The 19,231-nt window shown below is 36.0% G+C and overlaps 1 protein-coding gene across 4 annotated transcripts in view; it reads right to left on the reverse strand.

Annotated features, from left to right (window-relative positions):
- Rasal2 (RAS protein activator like 2) overlaps positions 1–19,231 on the reverse strand; it is a 277,413-nt gene that overhangs the window by 137,328 nt on the left and 120,854 nt on the right. For all 4 annotated transcript variants that reach the window (NM_177644.5, XM_006496752.2, XM_006496751.2 and 1 more), the window contains exon 3: positions 14,221–14,344. In NM_177644.5, the coding sequence (NP_808312.3) occupies positions 14,221–14,344 (124 nt within the window). The remainder of the gene's footprint in view (positions 1–14,220; positions 14,345–19,231) is intronic.

The following is a 19,231-nucleotide window of genomic DNA, read 5'->3' on the forward strand; positions in this document are numbered from 1 at the left end:
GATGAAGAACACAGAATTCTGACACTTTAAATGTTGTTTCTGTGTACTTGCATGCATGTGTTTGTGCATGCATGTGTGCGTGCATGCTGCAGCAAAGCCAATAATAACCAGAAAGGTGTGTTGGTTCCCCTGGAACTGGAGTTAATGGTGGTTGTGAGCCTTTTTAAGTACCGGGAACTAAAACTGGGATTGAACCCAGGTCTCCTGAAAGAATGACTCTCTAGAAGGACAACAAACATTCCTGACTAATGTGTTCTCTCTCTAGCCTCAGAACATTTAACTAGAACTTCTCAGGTGCTATTAGTATGTGGAAGAGTATGGTGGGTAGCAACTGATCTTAGGAACAAACTGCTAGGTTCAAACACCAGCTGAGCCTTTTACCATTTATGGGATATTAAGACAAATAGTACCTCAGTTTCCCTGAGTATTAACAAATAGGAGGGATAATAAGAGCATCTGCCTCGTTGGAGTGGGAAGAGGGAGGGAGGAGACAGAGTTATAAAAAATGTAAAAAAGAAAAATGAGAGCAACTTTTGTCATTCATGGCTCCTTTAAAATAGTACTCTTTTCCATAAAAAGGTATAAATACCTTTACAGATTTCTTCATGCACTCAAACTCACAAGCTAGTATCATCTTAGATTCTCTGAAGTCTTCTTTTGCTTTCATTTACAAAACTATTTCTTTTACTAGGCAATACTTTTAAAGTGTTCACTAAACAGACTACAAACCATTACAACAAAAAATGTGAAAACTCAAATTTTGTTAAAATGAGCTCCTTTTTACCAACACTAATACTCTGTTCCATCCACAAAATATTAAAAAGAAGAGAGCACATACTCTATATTATGGTCATATATGCTTTGATAGGAATGATGGCATGTAATGCCCCAAGGAAGGAAACAAACAGAACACTCTTGTGAATAGTCAGGAGCTTCCATAATTTGGTAACATTCCAAGTGTGATGCTAAGACCGTAACACATCACTTAGCTTTCTTTTATTCACTCCTGTCATGTTTGGTATCCTAAGCATATCTAATCAAATGACTTCTGAACAGGCTTGTACACGGTGTACTAGTCATCTGCGAACAATCTCCAGTAACATGGAACTATAATATAAATCAATGCCTTAACTTTAGTATTCAGTAATTCCCCACCTTTCCTGTTTAATAAAAGCAGTTTAGAATACAATATGGTCAACAAAGACTTAATAAATGTATGATAAATGTTAACCTAAATATTGCTAAATGGTAGCACAAAATGTTGAAAGAAGCAGTCTATCTATCTAGATATATCTATCTAGTCTATATCAACCTTGATATATTTATATATGCTGTCTATTGCTTTAGGTTTGTTTGTTTGTTTGTTTGTTTGTTTGTTTAATGTATTGAGTACACTGTCACTGTCTTCAGATATACTAGAAGAAGGCATCGGACCCAATTACAGATGGTTGTGCGTCACCATGTGGTTGCTGGGAATTGAACTCAGGACCTCTGGAAGAGGAGTCAGGGCTCTTAACCGCCGAGCCATCTCTCCAGCACAGTCTATTGCTTTTTTTATGAAAAGTTTCTTCATCAAATATGTGGCATCTTGAATATTTGTCATAACCTGTTAGGCTATATATAAAATAGAGTATACTTTAAAAAATCTAAAATTGCAGTGCCAGTCTTAAAAATTGGATAGATTAAGAATCTATACCTGAACTGGTTGGATTACATGTTGGCAGTTGCTTTTGTTTTCTGTTTTTGTAAGGCTACAAAGTAAAAGTGTCAAAGGGAAAGAAAGAATTTAATATTCACCTTCTACAAACACACCGCAATCTGCTAGGAAATTTGCATTTGACATCTTTCAAATTCTGTGAAGTAGGAGCCATTAAGCTGAGCTGATATATCCAAAGAATTGCTTCCTTAAATTACACACCTCTTTCTCTAGATGTATGTAAAATGTGGAAAAATAACCATCAGTATTTAAATATCAAAAAGACTTTGGGATCAATGATAAAGCACTTGCAGGGCATCTCCCAGAATCCCCATAACAATGGTAGGAGGGAGGGAGTCCATAGGAGTTGTCCTCTTAACTACATGCATGAGTGTGTGCCCGCATACACACAGCATACACACCCAAAAATAAACTTTAAATTTTTCTATAACAGGTCATGATAAGAATTAGCACGTAAATGTGCTTTCATTATGAAGGTAAATGTTGTTTAATTAGATATTCTTTCCTGAGATAAAAAACAGTGGTACAATTATCAATTCTAATAGAGTGCATTATCACCAATAAGATAAAAATACAGTGGAATGAAACTTGAAAGACAAATACCCATGAAAAATGAGAGTAATAGCATTTCTTTTAAAAACTTACTAGTTTTACTCAATAATAAGAGAGAAATAGATATTTTAATGCAATTTTGAATTAATTTTCATTCTCTGTAAGAAAACTGATACAACATGCCTTTATTTATCTGAGCTATAGTTCTTCATTCCTATTGTGGAAAACATAAACTAGCCTTTTTGAAAACAGTTCACGTGAATTTGCAAAGCTGATAATTTTTTTAAATTGTTACATCAATTAAGAGTCAGAGGAGTAATAGACTGAAAGGCATTGTTTCAGCCTAAATTTAATGGTTCAGAGTCACTGCTAAACCCCAAGAAAACTTAACCTAATGTATTAACGAGGATAAATAAAACACATCTTTGACTTTCAGCCCCATGCTATGTCACTGATGTCAAATAATTATCAGAAGAGACAACTTTTCTCTTGGTCTGCAAGCTTCCCCCCTCCCCTGGGCCCCCAGAAGCCATATCTACCACTGTGAAATTCTGTAGCTATTAAGTACCCACTCCATACAATTGTTAAATGTGCTCTTAATCATATGGGGCTTTGAAGTGCATCTTTCTCTTATTTTCATTGGCACCAATGTGCTGTTTTGTTAGCTCTCTACTACTTCTGGTTCCTAATACACACATCTGAATCTCAAGGGTGGGGTGGGGAGGGGGAGGCACTCAAGAGGTAGTAGGTGTCAGCCTGCACTGGTACTTAGGTAGTTTTTCTCAGCTTATCAGAATCATTCAGTTTCCTTTTCCTTTTAGAAAAGCCCCTGAGTCCTTAAGGATGTAGGTCAAGTATCTATAGTAAACCCCAAAGTGCATTATAACTGAACCCCTTCTTTATACCTCCATCATACAACAGACTGTTGAGTTATTCCCATGCTTTACAGGAGAAGAATTTCTCCAAAAATGCAAATAAAAACACCAAGGACAAGCTCGCGAGATACAGAAACAGAATGCTTTCTGAGAGCTCCAAGATAGGTTTAGTGCATATCTTGCACGTGGTTGTATGCTTAACCTGAGCTTTCTGAAGGCTGTTGCAGTGATAACTGATTGGATAAACCACAGTTCTGTCATCATCTACAAGGTCCCATCTAGTAACTAAGATACACACCAACAACTTAACGAAAACATAAGGGCACACATCCAAATATTAGTGCAATTTACTATGGGTAAATTCTCATACTGGAGAATGCTGACTGGCAGAATGAAAGGAAAGATTGCCAAGAGATGATCTGGGCCTTAGGACAGAGCACATTTCCATACAAAGGAGGTCAAGGTAAAGGTGGAAGAACAGAGCAAGGCACTGCAGGTTGATGGCTAAAGTGAGCAAATGCCATTGTGCCTGAGGCTGCCTGGAAAACCTGAAGCAGTCCAGTCAGGCCAGAACCTGAGATAGCTATGTTGAAACAAAGAAACTAATATGATTCAACTAATCCTCTAAGGAAATGCCAAATAAACTTTTAAAAAAATTTTAAATGGAAGAAATTGAGGCAGAAGCAAATACAGTAGTCACATTAACAGAGACAGTTACCACATGAACTGGTTATGAAGCTAGGAAGGGATGAAGAGGGAAGATACACAGAATTTTGGTTTTGACCATGCTGGAAGAGATGTTCAGGGGACCAACTGGGGCTAAAGCTCTGTATTTGAATTAAAAGGGAAAGAAGAAGCCAGAAATAGAAATTTAAAAGCTATCCATACAGACATGATTGCTTGGAAACATGAAAACACATGAAATTAACTGGGCAGAAAAGACAAAGCAAGTGAAGTAGACTGAACATAAGATAAGATTTTGTTCGTTTTAGACAGGGTCTTATTCTGTAGCTCTGGCTGTCCTGGAATTCACAATGTAGAGCAAACTGACCTACAACTCACAGAGATCTGTACACCTCTGCCTCCATAGTGCTGAGATTAAAGGGCAAGTGCTACTTTGCCTGGCTAAAACCTTCCTGCTTAGATTAGATTATTATAGTCTAAAGATTAAAAAAATATCCTCTGTTCATGCTTCAGGAATGCTGTAAAGGACATTTTCTTCTCCTTTCCCCTTTGCTAAATAAAACTTAACTGAACAAAGGCTACATACAGTACAAGTCTTCTATGAATCATAAATGCTGTGCCTGTGACTTAACCTATCTTTCTGATTGTTCACATTTCTAATACTGAATTCAAACATTAAAAGCTATCCGTGGTTTATAGACGTATAGCAAGCTTTGCTCACGTGAGAAGATCTGAGGATGCCTTTTTCCTACCCTGGTGAGTAATAATTTTATTATGTTTCTTGTACTGTGGAGTAATCAAAATTTGGAAAAATTGTTTATGTCATTTTATCAGTTTTACAGGTAATAGCCATGAACCTAGTAAGTAATATTAGACTGCCAAAGCAAGTGCTTTACGTCTAAGTCTCCACTGAAAGATTGACTTGGTGCTGCTATGAGGATATGCATGAGCTTGCATGAGTTTATGCATGCCATATGTCTACCCTCTGAAAAGGTAATCTGGCATTAATGGGCTATCATATTTGTTTCCTTTTATCTTCCCAGAAAACATATTTGATGATTTCATGTATAAAATTAGCAGATCACTATTGTTCTAATTTGCTTTTATTTGTGTATATGTGACATTCTTTTCTATGAGCAGCTTATAAACTTATGTTAATAATATATGTATATAGTTTAGAGCTCATTAGTTCTGTACAGGTTGCTAAAACAGTAATCTACAGCCCTATGTCTAAACAAATTAAAATTGTTTTTGAACTATATTTTAGTGTGTATGTGAGTGTGTGTGCATGTTCGGAGGACAACTTGTGGGAGTCAGTCAGTTCTTTCCTTTTTCCATGTGGGTCCCAGGAATCCACTTGGGAATCTGGCTTGAGAGCAGGCAGCTTTACCTGATGAGCAATCTCAGCCACCCTCTAACCAAATTTTCTTCATGGAGGAAACTACTTTTATCCTTCTTAACTATGTTTTCATAGTTAGCCTCATACATTAGATATATGACTACATGTTTTATACACACACACTCACACGCATTGTATATGCGTAGGTTGAGAGTGGGTATGGAGGGACAGGGAGATGGGTCGAACTGGAGCACACAATGTGAAACTCACAAAGATCAATAAAAAAATTTAAAAATTAATGACAGGATACTTAAGATGGCCATGAACATAGTAATCATCCTATCTCAATTTCTTCAGTGTTAGAACTACAGGAATTAACGCCATGTATAGCAAAATATTTATCTTTATCATCATCATCGTCATCATCATCATTGACTTTTTTTAAAAGGCATGTCACGTAGTCTTGACATCCTGAGGATGACAGGAATGTGTTCCACACCCAGTTTTATACCATCCTAGAGACTGAACTAGTGTTTTGTGCATGCTAGGCAAGCAATCTACCAACTGAATTGCAATCCTAAGTTTAAACATTTTACTTTTGGTTGACATATTTGTATGTATTCATGAGGTACACAATTATGTTTAATTAAGATACACACAAAGTAATGATTACATCAAAATAATCAGAATATCTATTGCCCTAATGTTTTATCATTTCTTTATGGTGAAAATATTTAAAATCCTCTTTTGACTATGTAAAGATAGACAATGTGTTCCAAGTAACTTTGCTTATCCTGCTGTGCTACAGAACCTAGTAACTTATTCTTCTCCTCTAACTGTCCTCACAGCCCTTCCAACCTTCAACCCCACACCTAAGATAACTATTATTATACTCATAACTTCTATGTACTTAGCTTATTAAGATTCTAATTTTAAGTTAAATTGTGCAGTGGTGTTTATTTGAAGTATTTACCTAATGCCATATAGGGACATCACCCTTGTTGAGTCAATTGAAAAGATATGGCTGAAAACTATTCAGGTTTTATTTCTAATTTTCTAATACATATAATCTCAATTACAGTAGAATAAAAAAAAAAGACTTGATTTCAATAAAGTTCCAAGTAGATTTGTGTTTATGTAGGCTAGACAGGTAAGAGAGTACTTGGCCAATGTGTACTAAGCCATAGAGATGAGCAAATTCAGATGTACTTTTACACAGTATTGTGACTACAGATAAAAATAGTTCACTCTAGATTTCAGAAAGCTAGAAATGTTTTTAAAGTTTACATCATTAAAAATAGACAAATGTTTGAAGACACAGGTATGTTTAGCCTGCTTCTAAACACCATGCAATAAACATGTATATTAAAATCCAATCCCATTAATATGTCCTGTGTTTACATTTATGTATCAAATAAAAGTACACAAAAGGGAAGTGTTTTGCATAGCATTCAGTTCTTGTTACATGCATATGTAAATATATCTTTTATTCAGCTGATGTAAATGCTGTCTCCCAGGTTTACTGCCTCCATCTGCTAACCTAGGCCTAGGACTAGTCCTGGAAGCTTCCAGACTCCATACAATCTTATCTAAGCCTAGAATGTTTTCAGTCTCTGAGACTTACTGCTGAATAAGCTCTCCCTTTCTAGCTCTTTCTGAACTCTGGCTGGCTGATCAACTCAACTGTTCTGGCTCAAACTCCTCTCCAAACTGATAGATCCAACCTGGTTTCTCACCCAGCCTCTAACTTTTCGCTCTGCTTGGCCTCTAACTCTGACAATCTCTTCTAATCCTCTGGCTCCGGCTCATTCTCTGGCTCAGTCTGGCTTTGCCTGTGTCTAGCTTGTTCCCTCTTTAACCTGTCTCTGTAAAACCCTCCTGGCAAAGCTGCCTCCTTCCTGTCTCCCTCTGCTGCTTCCTTTTATGTTGCCTCTTTCCTCTCCATTCTCCTGAGAGGGGCAGATCCTATTCTGTCAAATCTTTCTCTGATTCATCACTTTGTTTGCCACTCAACTAGACATCACTTTCAAACATGGGTGCTTCCTTCCACAAACTAACTTTACCTTTACTGTTTGGAACTAAGGGTATATACTAAAGGTATGTCTTTTTCCAAAGCTAAGGACTAAAGCTGTGTGCTAAGGGTTGAGCCACACCACAACTAGAAACATTTCTTTTCAGTAAGTAACATTATCTAGGAGTTCACAGTGTGATCAAATATCTGGCAATATGCATATGATAGACTATCTTTCTGAGAGTAGAGAAAATTATTTTTAAATTTCTAGTTGACTATTTGTTTTGACTCTTGTTTTTCTGTTCTTTGCTTATTTTACTGTCTTTCATGTTACTTCATGTTTGCTAATTTTAGGGAAAGTTAGCAGCATTATGTCTCTCCTCTTATGCTATTAAACTACCAGGAGAGTATCAGTCCAAACATTTGCTTCACGGGTAGTAACAGTGAGGGGAGGAGGAAGGAAAAGTCTTATCCTTCAATGTTCAAATATTTGTTTATTTTGTAACTTCCTTTTAATTTTCCTGGTATCTCAAAAATCCAAATACTCTGGGAATTTGTTTCCCCCCCCCTCCCTGAAAATATGGCTAGATGTATAAGTAGGAAAAGCACTAAAATGAAAGAGAACATGACCCATCAATTAATCATCATATGATACCATCTACTTTCCCGTTGTAAGATTTTGCAGAAAAAGTAAGAATGACGGGTGGTTTATTTGTTACCACGTCAAGATCTGGCTCTTTTAAATGCCTTTTTACCATAATCTAACTACTACTAGCTTTTAGTGTGTTGGCATGGGCATGTACACAGGTGTGCACTCACATGCATGAATGTTTGCCTTTCTTTTTTTCCATTTGCTCGAAGGACTAGGTCTTCAAAGTAAAATCCTTTAGAATATATCTTAACTTGGCTTGTGGAAGGAGTATAATTAGAAGCTTAAGTTCACTGTGTTATTTCTATTCCTAGAAATCAGGATGAAGCTAAAAGCTGTTCCTGATTGTTTATCACTCATTCGCTCTTCATAGCTGGTCTTCCGATCACAACAGTGTTTTATTAATATTAACATGTCCTAATGTGTACTGATATTATCAATTAGTATACACTAACATTAGAATACATTAACAGTGCTTTAGGGCTGGTTAAGAGAAGCAGTAGCTAGGGGTCATTTTAGTGGACTCTACTACTTTGTACTTAGGTGCCAATCCTGTATTTTGAATGTGCAAACTGGGAACCACAACCCAGTTTATAAAAAGGACCTGAATAAAATTTTCCTGTATTTGAGACATTTTACTGCCATCTGCTGGAAAACTATAAAATAACTGCAAACTGTATAACATTTAATGAAAGGTGCCCTTAGTCACCTTCACAGAAAGGAACAATCTACTGTGCCAAGATAGAGAGGATAAGAGAGAAAATTAGAAAGGCTTCTTGTCACCTGGACACCTGATAGGACAGTTGGTGAAAGTAGCTCTGCTATTAGGCTGGCTTGCAGAATGTCAGTGTTCCATCACAACTGACAAGCTTTAGGGAGTAAGTGCACATAAGAGGAATGCTGGGTTGCTTATGATCTATGTATGATAAATATCAGAAAGTACTATATGGCAGTAGCAAAAAATGGGAAGCTTATAAAACCATCCTTTGCTAAGCTTTTACCTTCCTCTATTTCCAGAATTTTGCATGATAGAAATATTTCGTTTAAAAGGATGGCTTTCATAGGTTACAGTTACACTAACTAAAAATGAACATTTATTACATTTCAGCTCTTATGTTCCTGTACCTAATCAACTCCTATTACTGTTTGTAGACAAGGAATACTGTCATCTGAAGAAACCGGATCCGCTGTGAAAACTCTGAACAGTTTGAACATAGTCTTTTAAAATTAAAAATATTATATTTAGTGTATATATGTTTTGCCTGCATGTGTGACTATATATCATGTGAATGGTACACATGGAAGCCAGAAGAGGTGCCATATCCCTTGTAACTGGAGTTGTGATCTGCTTTATGGGTGCTGGAGATCAAATGTAGGTCTTCTGTAAGAACAGTCAGTGCTCTTAACTATAAGCCATCTCTCTGACCTCAAGTATAATCTTTTGATTAATAAACTAAAACCTGAAAATTGTTAAGGGGAAGAGTAGTTTTACTAGATTCTCTAAATCTTGAAATGAACATTTCAGAAAACATTACATTTTCACCAGAAAAGAATTTGATGGTGCTGGAGCAATGGCTCAGAGGTAAAGAGCACTGGCTGGCTGCTCTTCTAGAGGTCCTGAGTTCAATTCCCAGCACCCATATGGCAACTCATAACTGTCTAATAACTGCAGTTCCATGAAACCTGATACCATCTCCTGGTGTGCAAATGTACATGCAGATAACACACCCATATGCATAAGTAAATAAGTATTTAAAAAGTATTGGATGGAATAAAATCAATGTTGGAATCTGCTGAACATGAGATTAATAGTGAGGGAAGTAAATACTCAAGTTGCTCTCATTCTTGTCCAGGTGACTGTAATAGCATCCTGACTTGTCTCTGCATCCCCATTCCTGCACCTTTGCTATTAAGGCATTGTGAAGAGTAAGAATCAATGCCTCAAGCCACCCCAAACCTCAAGGTCTGGCTGACCATGTGCCTGGCACCACCCTAGTCCTCTCCTGTTTTCCCTCTAGTCTCCTGGGATTGTCTGCTGTTCACTCAGCTGCTCTCCTAATTAGATTCCCTACTCCTAAGTTTCTGTAAGTGTGACTTGCATATTAATGTCAGTCAGGTGATTACAAACACCAAACAGGTCTTTCTCAGGAAGCTAAAATGGTTTGTCCACACACTTAGGCTTCCCCAGTCCTGCTCCCAGCTTTGTTTTCTGCTTTGTTCTTGTCAAAATCAGGCAATATGACATCACTTTTTACTTGGGGTCATTGTCTATGACTCCTTAGTAGAAAGCAGCTCACAAAATTAGGGTTTATATACATATTTTTCCCAATTCTAACCCCTAGAGCCTACAATGGATTCTAAAACTTAAATATTTAGTAATATTACTTAAATAATCGTCTAAAACAAACAAACACACACACCCAAAATTCCAAACAGGCAACAGAATTTTTAAGGACACACTTTTCCTCCTCCATCTCATTTATGCTGTTAATTATGCTGTTAATTACATTTGGCAGTTGATTCGGGGATTCTCAGTAGAATGCCTTTATTAGAAAAACTGAGTGGAAATTTACCATTCAGAGATATTGGAGAAAATAAATTTTTAAAAATTATACCCACCTAATAGACCTTTTCTTCTAACTCTGGAGATTAATTAAATTGTAACAAAAGATATGCAAGAAACAACTTGAAATAGCATCTTTTCAGAATTAATGTAAATCCTGATATGTGCACTTTCTGGTGGCTCATCAAATTGAGAACCAGTACAATGGACCAGCCCATGAACTGCTTTAAGTTCTAAGAAAGATAAGATGGCATAATCATTAATACTACACTAATACTGTCACCATGACTGATTAACAGACATACCTGCCCTTTATCTTTCCTCGTCTTTATTCCTCATTAATCTTCATTACTCATTTAGTCACTCAATATTTATGGAGTATCTATCAACCTGCCATCCCTTTGACAGGTAATACCTAAAGTGAATTGTCTCCTCTTGCTGTTCAATTTTATCTCTGAATATACTATCTTCTCAAGCCATTTCAGTATGGCTTCTACTACTATATACCATTAAAACTGTTGTTTTAGACTAAATTCACTAAGAACCTTAATGTTGCTAAATCCTATGACGATTTTGTTTTTAGTCCTTATTGTAGCTTCCCCTGGGTAGCATGTGACAAAGGTGATGGCAGTTCTTCACTCTCTTGCCCTATTATTTAGTCCATCTATCTGACAACATGATCTTTGCCCCCCACCCCCACCCCACCCCTTATTTGGTAAGTTAACACTCATACAGGTCAAATGAATAATGTTGAGATTAACAAATTATCTCAAAGTAGACATGAGCTGTATGACCACTGCCTGGGTCAACAAAAAGGACACTGAAAGCACCCCAGGAGCTTGTCATACCGTTCCCTAATTCCTACCTCTTCCCTAAGACTAACCACTACTCTGACATCTAACACTACATATTAGTTTTACAACTTGAAGCTTCATCTAAATGGATGGGACATCAGGCATCATTGGGTGTATTGTTTAGTGAATTCTTCAGTAAACACTATACCAATCCACTCATTCATGTTCCAGAGGAAACCTGAACATGTATTAGGTCAACCCTTTCCTGTCTTAGGTCCTTAGAAACACACTGTCCTGGACCACACTTTCACTTTAAGTTTTGATACATAGAATTTCTAACCTCTATCAACTGAATCAGTTATTTCCCTAAAGATTACTGTTTTTTATTTTCTGCTAAAGACATTGCCCTCAATCCAAAATCAGCACAAATCCTTTCTACCAGCCTATCATGTTACTTCTCTCTTTTAGACCTATCGTACATTTGGAACTGGTTCTGTCAATGATTTAGAAAGAAGTGAAGACACACATGCCCTTACCCTTCATGAATATTATCTGACTGACCCGACACCAATGGCTGAAAAGAGTGACCCCTTGCTATTCCTCTAGGTCCTCTTTGTTATAACGTACATCTTACATAAAAGCACAATGATTCAGAATTCTTAATCCTATTCAATTAGATTTAAACAAATCTTGATGTTAAGAGGTTAAGTATTCTTGTTTTGTTTTCTTGTACCCTGGCTTTCTTTTGTTTTGCTATTGTTTATTTGTTTGTTTGTTTGTTTTGAAACAGTGTTTCTTATGAAGTCCTAGCTGGCCTGAAGCTTGCTTTGAAGACTAGGCTGCCCTCGAACTCACATAGATCCATCTGCCTCTGCCTACAGGGTGTTGACATTAAAAGTATGTACCACCATTCCCAGATATCCCAGCTATTCTCCATCTATGTCATTTCTAGGTGAAACTGAGAATCCATATGATAACTTGGAAAAGGAATATAGGAATATCATTCTTTAATTCTGACCCTGAGAATTGAAATAATACTGTTTTCTACTTTACAAAAGTGGTGTTCTCTGTGTGTGTGTCTACCTCTCTCTCTCTTCCCAGTCTGAATTAAATCCAGTCTTTCATGCTACACAAGCTCCCAAGCATTCAGTACAACTCTCTCCTAGACTTCTATTTATTTAAATCCGTTTTAATTTTCTGTGTAGAAGTTTTGCACATCACATTAGATTTCTTTTTCCTAGCCCAGATAGTTATTGTTTATGATGTTCTACTAAGCATATTAATTTTTTCAATGACTATTTGCCAGCATAGACAAATATCAGTAATCTTTATTTATTAATCTTAAATACTTATAGTTTTGTTTCTACATGTATTTGTTTTATCTTGTTAAGTTAAAAAAATATTAAAATCCTACTATATTCTTTTTTATTCTTAAAATAGCACCACATGTTACAAACATAAGTATTCAAAGCAATGCCCAACAGAAGGTAACTTGCCTAACTAAAACTCACCAGTAAAGAAAACTGAAACAGCCTATGTAATTCAAGATTTAACTGGCATGAAAGAGAAGAATCTCTTCAGAGATAAGCTTTACCACTTTCATATTAATGAGGGTCAATTGTTGTGCTAATTTTAGGAAAACCACTCTGAAAATTTATCACTAAGTCTCATCTGTCAGGACAATTACCAGACATGTTCAGAATAAAAGCCATAAAATGGCTCACAATCAGGTACCTTTGCTAGCCACCATATGATTTTGCCGTTAGGAATAATACCTGGACTACCAAAGACACTTAACAGTTCACTATATCATCATCATTTGTCGCTTCCTGAACTCTGTAATAACTCTTCAGATCATTATACTTCCTTAAAACCTAAGCACTTTTCAATATAGCAGAAACAATAAAAAAAGAGGAAATGAAAGATGGTAGCTCCTGGCCAGTTTGTATATATGAACTATCAGTGCATGTAAAATAAAACAGGCTATAAACATTTACAGTCCAATAAGTTTTCAATATTATGAGGACCTAAAGTAGCTTCAACATATGCTAACGTGGCTCAAAGTAAACACGATGACTGGAATATGGTTTCTCCAAAAAGTAAACTTGGGAGAAAATATTTGCTAGCCTAATATTTTTAACTGGTAGAAAGTTTTTTAAGACAATATGAGAACTAGACGTAAAAAGCATGTAAGTTCCAAAATACATTTAGACAACAAAAAAAGTTTATATTAGAAAACACAGCACAAACCACAAAATTATAGACAGACCACCACCACAGAAAGAACAAATGATTTTATTTACCTACCATGTATCCATGAGTAAATGTTTATGGTTCATTAAATACATAATAATGTAATATAAAACCCCAAAGCAGGTTCTATTTTTCAAATTACTTGATTACTTTAAATTGAGTATTCCCTTATCATTCCAGTTTAATTATTTAAATATTACAAAACAGTAACAAAACATAAAATGATACGTAGGATATAAAATGGGGAAGAGCCAGCTGTTTTGGGGGTGGTGGGGATTGGGGAGCATTGGGATCACATGCTAAACAAGTATTCTATAACTAAGCTATCCTCAATCTGAAACGAAGCGGCTAACATTTTCCCTGTCATCTACTCAAACCATGGGTCTGAAAATAATTTATATAGACCATGCAAAGTTAAATTAGCCTACTCTGACATCTACAATAACATCAGTAGCTACGAAAAGTGTGTGTCTCAGCCACTCACACAGTACCTGAAACAATACTACCAATGCTCTGAAAACAGTGCTGCGCAATAGTACAGAAATATGCCATTCAACTTGCCTACACCAAACAGCAATGTTACTGGGTAGCACACAGATAAATTTATTAGCATATAATAATTGCTGATGCTTGGCTATAACTCTGATGAACTGGATTAATGGGCTATTGATTTGAATACAATGGTTTAAGGAGAAACATACAGTACTTTGTTTTACTGTAACATTGACAAATGCTTTAGTCATCCAATAAAACGTAGGGACGTCTTTCCTTTCTTTGGCTTACCTAGTTTAGTGGTGCCCTCCTGTGGGTACTCCGGAAACTGACCCTCTGAAGGAACACTGACAGTTCTCCTCAGACAGCGCCCTTTGGTGGAATCTGTCTGTTGATCCTGTCCTTCCACAGGCATCTGGCCAAGAGACACAGAGAAAACAAAATAATGTACATGTCTAAGTACTTTCTTACTGATTAACACTTTTAATTAATGAAGATAGTAGTGTGAAATGAAATTTGAAAGTAGGAGAGGAATGTAGAAATGAAGTAAAAAGGATGTTAAGGGATTACCAGCTCCATTGCAGGAAGCTGTTGTTTAGAAAGAAAACTAAAGGAGCAGGAAAGGCAAGTGTGTAAATTAGCTAACCTGGAGTCTGTACAAATCCTATCTGGGTGCGAGCCTGCTCTGGAAGCTCAGAGAACAAAATAAAACACCCACACAAATAAAAGGCAAAGAAACAGAGAGAAAAAAGGAATCCCAGTAACTTTACATGTTGTTCTGTTTTATTAACTATTGTTGTTAATGTCTCACTGTATGTAACTTACAACATAAAACATCTAGATATATATAGGGAAAACAGAATAGACAGGGCTTTATACTAGCTACGCTTTCAGGCTTCAGCTGATTCACTGACACTTCTCTGTATCAGAAATTGGTTTAGAAACTTTAATTTTATCCAATATTCAAAAGAGCAAATATTGGAATCAAAGGTGACCATAATTTAGGCTTCAAAATTTCTCTGAAAATGGAGTTGATTTTATTAAAGATTTTAGGACCATACAACTCTTATTCAGTTGAATCAAATACTTAAATATAGTTCATAAAATGTATTTCTAATGCAAGCACATATAGACATTCACACAGGTACAATAATAAAGCAGCCTGTTTTATGCCAAAGGGGTAGCTTTCTCTAACAGTAAGAAGTGTTTTCTGCTATGGTTTCAGAAGCATACTGAGTGAGAATTTGCTTACGTGGATGAGAGCTATGAACTTAAAAACTATGCAGCAGGTTATTTCTGTAGAATAATTGATGGCGTCACGGTTTGTCTCTGGGGAGTGGGGCTTAGTAGTTTTCTCACATTTATGGGAGATGAAGGCCAAGGCCCTAGTGAGTCAGCTGAGGCCTGAAAGCATAGCTAGTACAGCCCTGTATATACTGTGTTTTCCTCTATAAATATCTATGATAAATTTTATTGTTTCACACAGTAAGACATTAACAACAATCATTAATAAATCAGAACAACAAATAGTTACAAGAATGAATTTTCTCTTTTTCTCTATTACCTGCCATGTTTCAATGTACTTAATCATATTTTATCTTTTCTTTTTTTAAGATGTATTTATTTCTTTTATATATGTGAGTATACTGTTGCTGTCTTCAGACACAACAGATGAGGGCATCAGATCCTATTACAGATGGTTGTGAGCCACCATGTGATTAGTGGGAATTGAACTCAGGACCTCTAGAAGAGCAGTCAGTGCTCTTAACTGCTGAGCAATCTCTTCAGCCCCATATTTTTATCTTTTCATGAAATGGAAGCACCTCAGCTTCTCTTTGGAACAGGAGACTTCCAGTATCTTTGGTTATTCTCCTATGTTTTGGTTATTCTAAAGTAAAATAAGAATATTTAAGGACAAGCACCTTAAGAAGAACACCATTTAAAGATACTGTGAAGAACACAATTTAAAAATTAAAATTGTTCATTTCTGGTATTTCTCACATAATATTTCTCAATTATATTTGATCATAGATAAGTAAAACTGTAAAAACCAAATCTATAGACTATTGTAATACTACATTTGGGAATAGCAGGCAAAGATATTTTCTTTTTTAAAAAACATTTATTTAATATATGTGAGTACATCGTTGCTTTCTTCAGACACACCAGAAGAAGAAATTGGATCCCATTACACATGGTTGTGAGGTACCATGTGGTTTTTGGAAATTGAACTCAGGACTTGGGAAGAGCAGTCAATCTCTCCAGCCCTACAAACGGTATTTTCTAACTTTCATCACAAATTGTATTAGTTTGGTAAAGTATGTCAATAACTAATCAGTAATAAGTTTCATTTGCTTCTTTATGGTTTTTAAAAAATCACAGTTAAGCCGGGCAGTGGTGGCACACACCTTTAATCCCAGCACTTGGGAGAAAGAGGCAGGGGGATTTCTGAGTTCGAGGCCAGCCTGGTCTACAGAGTGAATTCCAGGACAGCCAGGGCTACACAGAGAAACCCTGTCTCGAAAAACCAAAAAAAAAAAAAAAAAGAAAGAAATAAGAAATCACAGTTAATAATGACTAACATTTAATTCTTACTAAGAAAATATAGGATACATATTGTTAACAAAGGGAACCCAGTAGAGCATGGGGGAGGGGGAGTCTTTGCAGTCATTGGTACTGAATCAAACAAATATTCTTTAAGAAGGGCAAGGGTATAGGACTTAATTTATTCTTCTTACCACATTCAAAACCTGCTTCAAAATGTGTGTAGATGTAAAAGAGAAAAAAACAAAATAAGGTTTATAGAATTGTATGGTGTTAAGCTCATATAAGAGAAAATGTCTTTAACAGTAGACATTAATCACTAGAAGGAAAATAGATAATCTTGCAAATTAAGAGACATTAAGATTGTCCTCTGTGACACCTGGTATTCCCAGGACAACAATCAACATGCGTCACATCAAATGTTCCAACAAAGCAAAAGCAGGTAGACTTGTGCCTGACTTGTGCAATGCCCAGTAATCCAATCCCTGTGACTGGGGTCAAGGACACTGTAGCTTTCGGTTCACTATGAAACACCTAAAGAATGGATATCCAAGCACTTCCTTAGTACTGAAATTGTATACACTTTTTACAGGACTTTATGACATTAAACTAAGCTCACTCTTTGTGCATTCAGAAATCAAAGGGTAGAATTAAGAAAGATAAAATTATAAAGACAGAAATCATATAATCAACACTGACAAAACTCTTCCTCAAATACTAAGTAATACAAAACTCTGAGAAGAGTAACCTAAGCCATCTCTCGCTTTCAGGAGTAAAGTATGCTGTCTCTACTTAAATAATTAAAGAGTGGCACAGAAAGGTTAGGTGACTTTTAAAAAGCAAAAGTAACTTTTTACTTGCTTCAAAAGTAGAAACTAAGGGAGTAAAATAAAGAAAAATTTGGACCACTGAGCAAATAAACTATCTGTAATGGTTTTCAACCTGAATAAGCACTTAAGCACTGCAGAAATATTAACTTTTATAGTGTTTCAGGAGCAGGCAACCCCCTCCAACTTTATAAAGACTATATCCATGAAAAAACTTCTCTACTATCTGCTTGGTTTTCACTATGACCAAGAAAGAAATACATCAGTCTTGCTATTTGCACCCAAATTTTATTGTCAATTATTTTCTGCAAGTCTTAGTATAGATAAACTATGATCATACATTTTATTTAAAGTATCTACTCTGAAAAGTTAGGTAATTTAATTCTTGATACAAAGAAAGGAGAATACCATTTTTATGTTCTAGATTTAAATTCTTTTAAAATTTTATTTATACATTTATTCCTTTAATGTGAGCATGTATGCATGTATTCTTTGGTGATATGCATGCCTACGGAAGCTAGGAGAGGGCACTGACAGGGTCCCTGAAGCTGGAGATAAAAGCAGCTGTAAGCTCCCTTATCTGAATGCTGGCAACAGAACCCAGGTCCTCTGTAACAGCAGCAAGTATTCCTGCCATTGAACCATCTCTCCAGTCTCCCTACATTTCTTAAGAATATTTTATTATTATAACACTCAAGATTGCTCCTTAGATACAGTATTGTAAAGACACCAAATTTATTGGTAATTTCGTTCCATTCCAAAGAACCAAATTAAGAGTTCATAAATCTTAGCATTCTGCTAAGACAAAAGCAGTTTCAGATATCAATTTCTTCTGTTCTGATTGTCCTAACTTTATTTTACCATTTCATACTATGGTTTAAAAACTATTCTTAAGAACTCACACATCTCCCTGTTTCTATGACATGAGAATGCTTTTTAATATTTCTTTAATCTTGGACTGGGCTTCTGAATCATTCTGGATTCAATAAAAATGAAAAGAACTAAGAATTTCAATTCTCATCTTCTGTAGAGGAGGAGGCAGAAATCTGTAAGGAACGAGTGGCTTCAACAGTTTCTAAGAAGTGTTCACAACAAAATAAAATGCAAATTCTTTGTCCTCTTGGATAACTGTCTATGATACCTGCAGAGCAAGTATATTTATAATAACATATATTCACATATATACACATATGCTTCCTAGAAAATTCTTTCTCCTTGCTTAGAATTATAAGGAAATTAATTTCAATTTATTCTGAACTCAACAGATTTTTATAATTCCGCTTCTCTGGCTCCTCCCACACCTGCTAAATCAGACCTGCAGTAGTAGAGCTCAATACTGTAAGATTCAGATGCCCGCTCAAGGCTGACAGCCACTGCCTTAGGGTGTAGTTTTCTCTCCTTCCTACACTATGGATCTCTAAGTGCCAGCTACATAGAGGCTCTCAGCCATCACTGCAAATTATAATCACCCAGGAAGTTTGAAACAGGATCATTGTAGGCAGGCAAAGTTGAGGACTGCTAAATCTATCTAAATCTATTTCCAGTGTTTCTATTTTCTTCTTAAATCTTGGTCAGAACTATTAAATAAAGCAAGAAACACAAACCACTTAATTCTACTAAACCTTGATTTCTGTGCTTTTGAGGTGTGGCCTTCCATCGATTCCAGGAACAGTGAGATTTTAAAGAAGTCTTTCACTAGCAAGTTCAGGCCTCTCTGTTCAGCCTACCAGTATCTTTTGTCTTCTCAATCTTTACTTGTCCTTTGAAAAAACTTCCTTGCAAAAACACAGTAGAACCCTTGGCCAAAGTCTCCTGGATATTCTGTTCAGTAGAATTGCACTTCTCCAGAGGTTCTCTGCTTCCTCAGCTTGAAATTCAAAATGATAAGCCCACACTGGAAAAGGTACATACCAAATACCTGGAGTAAGGTA

The sequence above is a fragment of the Mus musculus genome, chromosome 1, assembly GCF_000001635.26.
Source record: "Mus musculus strain C57BL/6J chromosome 1, GRCm38.p6 C57BL/6J".
Classification (NCBI taxonomy): domain Eukaryota; kingdom Metazoa; phylum Chordata; class Mammalia; order Rodentia; family Muridae; genus Mus; species Mus musculus.